Source organism: Callospermophilus lateralis, chromosome 3 (assembly GCF_048772815.1).
Source record: "Callospermophilus lateralis isolate mCalLat2 chromosome 3, mCalLat2.hap1, whole genome shotgun sequence".
NCBI lineage: Eukaryota > Metazoa > Chordata > Mammalia > Rodentia > Sciuridae > Callospermophilus > Callospermophilus lateralis.
The window spans coordinates 103,249,858-103,260,209 of record NC_135307.1 but is presented as its reverse complement, the minus strand read 5'-3'; the positions used below and the strand labels follow the sequence as shown (position 1 = coordinate 103,260,209).

Here is a 10,352-nt window from a genome sequence, read left to right as displayed (position 1 = left end):
ATATATGCACAATGGAATTTTACTCAGCCATAAAAAACATTGAAGTTATTTCATTTGCTGGTAAATGGATGAAACTGGAAAACATCATGCTGAGTGAAGTAAGTCAGACTCGGAAAGTCCAAGATCAAATGTGTTTTCTCATATGCAGAAACTAAGGAAACAGGGGTGGGGTTTAAAAAGGGGGATCTCATGAGAATAGAAGGGAGACCAATAGAGTAGAAGAAGGGGATCAAGGGAAAGGGAGGAGGAGAGGGAATGGGGAAGTACGGGGGAATGGAATCTACCAAATTATGCTATGTCGACATAATAATATCATACCATAAATTCCACTCATATATTTAATGATAATGTACTTATTTAAAAAAAATAATAGAAGGAAGATTAGTAGGTGTCAAAAACATTCACTGGAGAAAAGATAGCCATTTCAACAAATGGCGCTGGCAAAACTGGAAATCCATATGTAGTAAAATGAAATTAAACTTCTATCTTTCACCCTGCACAAAAATCAACTCAAAGTGGATCAAAGACTTAGGCACTAGAACAGAGACCCTGTGCCTAATAGAAGAAAAGAGGAGACCCAAAATCTTCACCGTGTTGACCTAGGATCTGACTTCCTTAACAAGACTTCTAAAGCACAAGAAATAAAATCAAGAATCAATAAATTGTATGGATTCAAATTAAAAAGCTTCTTCTCAGCAAAGGAAACAATCATTAATATGAGGAGAGAGCCTACAGATTGGGAGAATCTTTACTACATGCACTTCCAATAAAGCATTAATCTCTAGGATATATAAAGAACTCAAAAACTTAACCCCAAATAAACCCCAAATAGCCCAATTAATAAATGGTCTAAGGAACTGAACAAACACTTCTCAGAAGAAGATATTCAATCAGTCAAATATGTGAAAAAGTGTTCAGCATCTCTAGCAATTAGAGAAATGCAAATCAAAACTACACCAAGATTTCATCTCATTCCTGTCAGAATGGCAATCATTAAGAATATAGGCAACAGGACTAGGGTTGTGGCTAGAGTGCTTGCTTATCATGTGTAAGGCACTGGGTTCAATTCTCAGCACAGCATATAAAATAATGAATAAAATAAAGATCCATCAACAACTATTAAAAAAAAGAATATAGGCAACAATAAATGTTGGGAGGATGTGGGGGAAAAGATATACTGATACATTGCTGGTGGGACTGCAAATTGGTGCAACCACTATGGAGAGCAATATGGAGATTCCTCAGAAAACTTGGAATGAAACCAACATTTGACCCAGCTATCCCAGTCCTTGGTTTATATCCAGAGGACTAGAGCAGCCACATCAATGTTTGTAGCAGCTCAATTAACACTAGCTAAACTATGGCACCAACCTAGATGTCCTTCAATAGATGAATGGATAAAGAAAATGTGGTATATATATATTCAGCTTTAAAGGAGAATGAAAATTATGGCATTTGCCAGTAAATAGACAGAGTTGGAGAATATTGTGCTAAGCAAAATAAGCCAATCCCCAAAAAACGAAGGTCGAATGTTTTCTCTAATATGAGGATGCTAATTCATATTAGCAGAGGGCACTAGAGAAGTTATTTTAGATTAGGTAGAGGGAAGTGAAGAGAGGAGAGGGGAGGGGATATGGGGATAGGAAAGATAGTAAAATGAAAAAGACATTATTACTTACATTATTACAGACATTATATGTGACTGCATGACCAATGTGATTCTACAACATGTACACTCAGAAAAATGAGAAGTTATAACTCATCTGTGTATGATACATCAAAGTGCATAGATGCATTCTACTGTCATGTATAACTAATTAAAACAAATAAAAAATTAAAAAGGTAAAAAAATAATAGAAGGAAGGTCAGAAGAGTAAGTGGCTGGGGAAGGGGAGGGAAAGGAAAGGTACTGGGGAAGGAGATTGAATAAATTATGTGCATATATAAATATGGCATAATAAATTATACTGTTACATATGATTGTAATGCACCAATAAATTTTTTAGAGTACATAAAAAGAGGAGAATTATATTTATTTAATTAGTACCTTAATAATTTAAATGGCCAGCTGTCCAATTTTCCCACTTATCACTAGCAATTTTAGTAGCATTCTACTTCTGTGTGTTTGATTCAGTGGAATCATTGTGTGATTTTTATGATACATCTATTAGTTTAATTAGAATTTTTTTCCTTTTAGCAAGCTGTATTTAGTCTTCAAGAGTGTGTATGTGTTATACACAAGTAGTGGTTAATTAAGATTACTTTATTGATGTAATAGTTATGTAACAAAGAAGTATTTTTCCAGCCTGGTTCAAAAACTGATCAGAATAAACTTGCAAGGAAATATTGGAAATTTGACTTAATTGTAAATTAGAGTAACAGGTCTAAAATGCTCTTACATTTGTACTTATTTGCATATATTAGCATTTAAGTAGACATAAAATTGGGAGACTTTTAGTTGTTCAAAAATAGTTGTATAATATAGTTTTTAAAGCTCTGTTTACAATAGGGAAACATGGCCCCCTTTAGATCTAAGCTTTATTTAGATTCATGCAAGATTCTTCATGTAATTTTGGTTTCAAAATAAGGTGACCAATCCAGATAAGGAATAAGATTCATTTATTCTTTACACTGGGTTTCATCAAGCTCATCTGATCTTTCGCTTTGATTTTTTAGAGTTTACTTCGCACTTCACAAAGGTTTTCTCCTGCGTTGGGTGAAGTTGTAGATCATCTGTCATTTCTGAGCAAAATGTCATTCTGAATAGAAAACATAAGACAAACAGCATTAAGTTTTAGATGATACTTATTGAAGTGGTTCCTCCTTTATCAAATGCTGCTCAAGTTGGGTAATGCTTGTGATGTACTTTCTTCTACTAGTTCCCAGTGTTTGAAGATATTTTCATAACTTCAGAGAGAAACAAAACCTAAGTCAGTGAAAGCAATCAGTGTAAGCTTCCCAGGACTCTGTACTGGGGTGATCTTGGTTCTGAAAGAACTGAAAGCCCTAGGGGCAGCCTTCTTTTGTTCTTCTTTGTAGCAGCTCATCAAAGGTTTGAGGGTGACTGTTGTTTCTTTCACTGCTTTGCTCTGACTTCAGGGCAAACATTCACAGTTCCTCAAGGATTGCTCCAAAGGCAGGCTTAACTCCCAGCTTTCCTTCTTTGGACTCGCTTCAATTTATTCACACCATTCTTAAAGGTCCTTGGTGTGAGGCCGTGGTCATCAGCCTTCACCATAAGGCTCTGCCTAGCTCAGCCCTATCACTCTGCCCTTTCCTCTTATTGGTGCAGAAACTGTCCAGCTAAAGAGAACTGGACATGTGTTTTGGGTCTGTTTTGGACATCAACTGCTACCCTTCTTTGACCACTACATTGGCCTGAGGATGCCATTTTGTATTAACTTCAATTGTATTATCTATCTATCTATCTATCTATCTATCTATCTATCTATCTATCATCTATCTAAATATCTATCTAATTAGTAGTCATAGAGAATTGTAGTTATAGCTTATTTTTTCTTTATATTGCATCTGAGGTCAAATATTTACTAAGTCAGACTCTTTAAACTAAAAGGGCGAGATGAGTAATTTATGAATGCATTCCTGAGAAATCAAAATTGTAGAGAAATATATGATGTCAAATATTAAAGACCCTCTTCATCATCACCTTTCACTAACATCATTGCCCTCCTTACATTCATGGTCTGGTTTAGGTCTTTATAGACCTATTTTTATATATATCAATGTTCACATGCAAATGTAGAGTTTTAAAAGTAGAAGTGGAGTTATACTGCTTATATATTCTGCAATTTTTCCTTGTCATCACATAATATACTCAGAGACCTGTACCTATCATACATATAAGTCTATTTTGTTCTTTTTTTAGCTGCTGCACAACATTCCATTGAAAGAGTATACCATACAAGACATTAAGTACTTAATATCTTATATATAAGACATTAAGATATACCGCAAGACATTAAGTATTTTCCTATTGATGGGCATTGATATTTTCTCAATATTTACAAATAGCACTGCAACAAATTTTGTTTTGTATGCATATGTTCTTGTGTACATTTTTATTATGTACACTGGAAGTATAGATACCTAGAAGTAAAATCTGGGGTATTATACCTATTTAAAATTTTGATAATATAAGTTCCATGAGACCAAGGACTTAGTTCTGCTGCCTATGATGTGCCTGCTGCCCATTACAGCACCTGTGCAGGTAGGTGCTCACTGAACATTAGCTGAGCGAAATTTCCCTGCAAAGCTTCTGTTATATGAATTTCCATTAATAGTTTTTGAGAATGTCTGTTTTTATACACTTTCATCAATTCTGGATGTTATCCCTCTTTTAATTCCTGCCAAATCTATGGGTGACCATTGATAATTTCATTGATTTTTTTTTTTTGCTTTGCATTGATATGATTACTGTGGAAATTGAACATTTTTTCTCATTATGTTCAAGCAATTAACTTATATCTTGCTGTAGAGCAACACTTTCTGATCTTTCTCTTCAGCCTACTACATAACCTTGGTCATTCATCCCTGGTTGTGCCTTTGGGGAAAAACATTCTCCCATGCAGGCTCTGAGCAAGTTACTTAACCAACTTTTTTTTTTTTTTTTCTTGTAGTTAGTAGAGTGATTAACAGTATAGGGCTGAATGTTTGTGTCCTGACTCTGAATTTTGGTTTGCAAAAGGTACTGAAAAATTGTTAGTTTCTATTAGTCTCATGGGATACACTTTATTCCTTCTCATTTGTTATCAAAGAACCGAATCTCAAAGAGGTGAAGCTATTATTTGGGACTATGTCAGTGGTAAGCAGTGAGGTAAAAATTTAGGTTTAGGATAGGCTGATGCAGACACTTTTTGATTCTGCCTATTATATTTCTTAACTCTCTGCCTTTCTCCTGGAGGTGCCCCTTGGCCTTAAAGTCTCTCACAGCACAGCTCCAACAGCCCCAACCTAAACTGTCTTTCTTTTTAGACTTCCTAGGTTATGCAATGCTAGATACTTGCTACTCAAAGTATGGTCTACTGATCAGCAGCAGCGGCAGCATCTCCTGGGAACTGTTAGAAATGCAGACTGTCAGGCCTCACCTAGACCCACTGAGTCAGAATCTGCATTTAGATATAATTTCCAGATAATTTATATACACATTAAAATTTAAGAAGCTTTGGGATAGAGCATACCATTAGTAAAAATAAGTATTCTCGTTTTCCTAATTATGTCCTGGAGTTTCCTTCTTCATGCCAAGAGTCACAATTCATTTATATATATATATATATTCCGCCCCCCCCCAATGGCATCTGGTGCACATAGAAGGCACTCGGTATTATAGCTTGAAAAACTACAGTACTCGTAGCCCTGGGACCCCTCCCCTTTCAAGTACGTACCTCCTAAAAGCCTGAGGGTTTGATGAACTTATATATTAATGTCCAGAATTGTATCTCTGCTAAATTAGATTAAGGAAAGTCAGATTAATTTGGCCAAGACTAATGGAGGAGTTTGCTGTTGGAAACAGTGCACGGGTGACAAACAGACAATGAATCAGACAAACCTGAGGCACATGTGGGCTGGAACAACCATTTTCAACATGTCAGGCCATGTGACTTCTGTGGGTCTCGGATTCCTAATCTATATAGCCAGTGCTACCTCGGTCAGAGCCTTTGGGAAGGCTGTGTGGGATTAATGTCGCGGAGCACTTTTTTCAATGCCCACCATGCTGTGGCTGTTCTCTAGGTGCAGGCCTCTTCCCTCCCTCCTCTCTTTCCTTCTTCAGTACAGCAGGGGTGTGCACCAGTGCAAATTGCAGGGCAAGGCACTCAGAATTACCATGGTGAACAGCCACCACAACAGAGGAATGACTCTCTAGTTAAGAGAATGTAGGGAGGGAGAATGCTCAGAAGTAGCATTGCTCCAAAGGGCCAAAAAGTCATGCAAGAACAGTTAAGAGAAGCAGTTTAATTTTCTCAGATTGATCATGTGGAGAAATCTGTTGGCAGATCACAGAGTATGCTCTTAGCAATTGCCAGGATTTTGCATCCCAGGGAGATAAAATCTCCGAGTGCGGTTGTATAAGGGACCCAAGGGGCATAAATCTGCCATGTGCCGGCTCCTGGCAGTGAAACCCGAGGCTGAAGGAGGTGTGGAGTGCAGAGGTTAGAAGTCTGTTTTCCATCTCCAGGAAAGACAAGCCAAAGAGAGAAATGGGCTTCCCAACAAAGGAAAGCAGGAGGGAAGAGACAAGTTTCTCAGATACAGAAGGGCAGAGATAGGGAAGGGCCTGGGGAAGCACAGAATTGTCCTGTCACAGAGAATACAGAAAAGCATGGTTGCCATGGCAAAATGTGTTGGGCTTCTCTTTCCTCTGCAAAGAAGGCTGTAGGAGCAGCTGGACCACCCTTCCTTTTCTTTACTCCCCACTCCCGGCCCTAATCCATTTTTGTCCCTGGGGATTTTGGGGTTAGGAGAGATGATAAATCACATGGGCTACATTGCTTAATGGTAGTCTATTTGTTCCCATTAGAATTTCTTAGGGCTCTTTTTTAAAAAAATACAATCTGTGTCCTTCCCAAGACCACAATGAGTCAAAAACCCCGAAGGCAGGACCAGGAATTGTGCATATTTAATAAGCTTCCCAGTGATTCTTCAGCATCTAAGATTTGAAAGGTATCACCACCGAAAGAGAGGTAAATTGAAATTGTTGAAAGCAACAACAAACAAGAAATGTATCTACTAGCAGCACCTTGGACCAGCAACACTGACTTCACCTGGTGATCCATCTGGACAATGAAGTTTGAGAAGCTCTAGGCTGGTGAGAACATGCTCAAACTCCTATTAACCATGGGTGTCAGGAAGAGGCTGGACAAATTGTCAGAAGACCTCAGTACAAATCCTTGCTCTTCCAGCTGTAGCTGTGTGACCTGGGAATGGCACTTCACCTTCCTGAGTATCCATACTCTGTCATTAGGCATCATCATGCCCACTGCATTCACTAAAGGTACTGCTGAACTGCGAAACTGCCTGGCACATGTGGGTGCTAAATACGTTAGTTACAAGGAGGTAGCACCAGTCCTCACCTTTGCTGCGTTTCTCCGGCTTTGACTCTGATGGTCTTCAGAACAAGGCCTGAGTAGTGGGGCTTTGTGCCCCATGGGATGATGGTCTGGACTGTGTTCCAGATGTTGGCCCACACAGCGCTATTTTCCCATTTGAACCTGATCATGATCAGCTCACCAATGTCCAAATCCAACGTGATGAGAAAGGAATAGGTTTTATTACTAATAATTCCTTCACCCCTGAAGATGCAAAAGAAACCAGACCGTTAGTTTGGTTGTAACAGTGAAATGATTCTTAGGGCTCATTCAGGATGCATCAAGTGGCCTGAAGGACTTGTGGCTTAATGGAGATGGCAGTGGGCATGGCAGATGGTATAGTTGGGAAAATCACATTATTCTCTGAATTAACATATTAAAAAGTCCTGCTACCATGAATCTAGTTAACTTTCTGTAGCGCGAAAGGAAGAAATCTGGGAAGACAGTGTGGCTTCAGCAGTGGTCTCTGGACAGTGTAGCTCTATGTGGATGATGAATGCAGACACCCACACCATATTCTTCTCTCCCCAGCAATGTTCTCCTCTCCCCATACAAATGGAAACATCTTTTAAAGCAACAAAGCATAACAGTAATAGCAAAACCAAATAGAAAAAGCATGCACCAATTTAGAGCAAGATTTAGATGCAGACTTTGAGGCATCATTAGCAGCTTTATTCACTAATCTCTAAGACATTAGGATATCCCAACATTGACAGAGCAGCTAGATGCTCTTTTCACCATTGAGAACAATCCTCTGGGGGAGAGACGATATACAGTGCCGAGGTAATGTTGGATTTAGGGTGATGCAGATGGATGGCATGGCTCATCCTAGCTCTTCTGTGGTCTGTTGCGTATATATGGGAGTCCCCCCATCCTGCTTGGTCATCAGCATCCTAAGGGGGTCCTCTCTTCCTCTGTGGCAGAGCACCACGTGCTTGCTGAATGACTGAATCAGTGTGCCCTCCAGAGACCCGAGCCTTGGGGCAATCTTCAGCAATCTGAGGCCTATCCCTGGAGTGGGTGAGGGCTACTGTCATTTCTCAGGGAAGTCCATGCCCAGAGTCAAGATGCCAGAAAAAAACAGCTTTGTGCATTCTGACTAATGAACTGGGGAGTCTCTAAGTGAGGCCCAGTGAGGCTGCTGCTGGTGTTGCGTGCAGTGTATAGCAGGTCCAAGGACAGACGTGTGGTGGGGACGGGCACTACGGGCTTATTGAGACGGGAAATTTGCACTAAATTGAATGATATGATTTCATTTCTGGGCTATGCTTTCCAGAATTCACCATAGGGTGTTCTGGGCCTCCTTTTGGACACCTGCTCCATCCCTTGCCACTGCTCCTTGTCTGGATCTGCCTCTTTCACTGCACATTCCTGGGGGGCTACCTCTGGCTTCCCTCTTAGCTCACAGGACATTAACAGGGTTACATATACAAGCAGAGGAGGCCTCAAGGGGCTAGGTTGGGTGAATGTCATATTGGACAGGGTGTTTGGAGCTGCCGTAATGTGAAGAGAAGAGAAACTTGTGTCTGGCTTGATTCTTGAAAAGCAAAGTCCATCCAGATCATGTGAGAAAAACAGCCATGTCCCCCCCACAGCAGGCTGGAGGGCACCTCATACTCACAGAGTGATGGGAATCTTCTGCCTTTCCTCTTTTGTTCCGAGGAGCGACATGGTGAAAGTTGGTTCTACTGGTTTCTCAATTTGGTTGATGAACTGGATCTTGAACTGGTAATGATAAACTAGTGAAAGAGAGAGAGAGTATATATCTGTGGCGGAGAGGTTAAGCAAGACGTTATAATTTTTAAAAATCTCATATTTCCTAAAATTTAAAAATGCTAAAAAGTTTGGATTTATAGACATTGGAAATGTGGATGATGTTTTTTCCCCCTGAAAGGTAGAGTTATGAATGCTTTTTATCTTCTTCTCTCTTCTTCTCTGTTTATCCTAAATTTCTGCACAGGACAGGACTTACATTGTGTTTACAATATAGTAATGATAAGGGGTTGGGGGTGTAGTTCAGTGGTAAAGTGCTTGCCTAATATGCATGAGACCCTGGGTTCAGGGTCTCATGTAGTCTCATGTAGTCCCCAGCACTCAGGGTCTCATGTAGTCCCTAGCACTACAAAACGAAAAGATAAAAGGTAAGTATTGCCCAACAAAAAATTGCAGAATAGAGTCCAGGGGTATGATATTTGGCATTCTCATTGATTTCTGGATGCAAGTCTGCTAGAATATTTTATGTCATTGGCCAGAGTCCCTGATAAAGGCAATATAAAAGAAAACACACTGCTGTTTTACACTTTTTTTTGGGGGGGAAGGCAGTACCAGAGATTGAACTCAGGGGCACTCAACCACTGGGCCACATCACCAGCCTATTTTTATTTTATTTAGAGACCTGTTTCACTGAGTTGTTTAGCACCTTGGTTTTGCTGAGGCTGGCTTTGAACTTGCGATCCTCCTGCATCAGCCTCCTGAGCTGCTGGGATTATAGCCTCCTGTTTTACAGTTTTGTGTTTGTCTTATGAGGTTTGTTTCAGGATGGGGCAGAACCCAACTAAGAAATGTAGGCCCTAATGACCACATCTGTGTATTCTGGGCACTTCCTGGCCCATGCTCTGTGGGGTTCAACGAGCATGCTTCCCAACGGAAATAAGGAGACTCTAGTTCTAAAACCTGGGCTTACGGTTGTCTGTCTTACCAACTTGCTGTCCAGTATGTCCTTCCACTAGGTTGTTGAAAGAGGGTCATTTATTTCATTCTTTCTTATCTAAAGACAGTCTACATTTAATTAACAAAAGCCAATAGTTTACTAGAAGACAGTCATTGCTAAATACTAGCTGCTGCATCATCCCAGGTACTCCTCGTGACAAGCCTGTATGTGGGCATTGTTATTATTGTCTCTATTTATGAATAAGAAAACTGGGGCTCAGAAAGGATGAAGTGGCTTGCTCAAGGTCACATAGCAAAATCTGAGCTCATAACTGCCCTTAGCCTATTGGAAGTCTCCAAGGGGCCCTGGGTTAGCCTGTATCATCACACCAACAAGCTGTGGGGTCCCCCCCACTCCCCTCCTTCTTCCCTCATTCCCTTCCCCCCCTCCCTTTCTTCCTTCCTTTCTCTTTTCTCTTTCCACTGTAATTGGCTGTGGGACTGTTTCAAAATCACACCATTTAGACTTGGCACAGTGGTGCATGCCTGCAATCCTAGCTGCTTGGGAAGCTGAGGTGGCAGGATTGTAAATTCAAGGCC

General features: G+C 40.2%; 1 protein-coding gene across 1 annotated transcript in view; it reads right to left on the bottom strand.

Moving 5' to 3' along the window:
• Window positions 1-2,647: 2,647 nt before the first annotated feature.
• Lipc (lipase C, hepatic type) overlaps window positions 2,648-10,352 on the bottom strand; it is a 130,620-nt gene continuing 122,915 nt past the window's right edge. The window contains exons 7-9 of the mRNA XM_076848605.1: window positions 8,725-8,842; window positions 7,089-7,307; window positions 2,648-2,759 (exon numbers count right to left, since the gene is read on the bottom strand). Of these exons, the coding sequence (XP_076704720.1) occupies window positions 2,648-2,759; window positions 7,089-7,307; window positions 8,725-8,842 (449 nt within the window). The remainder of the gene's footprint in view (window positions 2,760-7,088; window positions 7,308-8,724; window positions 8,843-10,352) is intronic.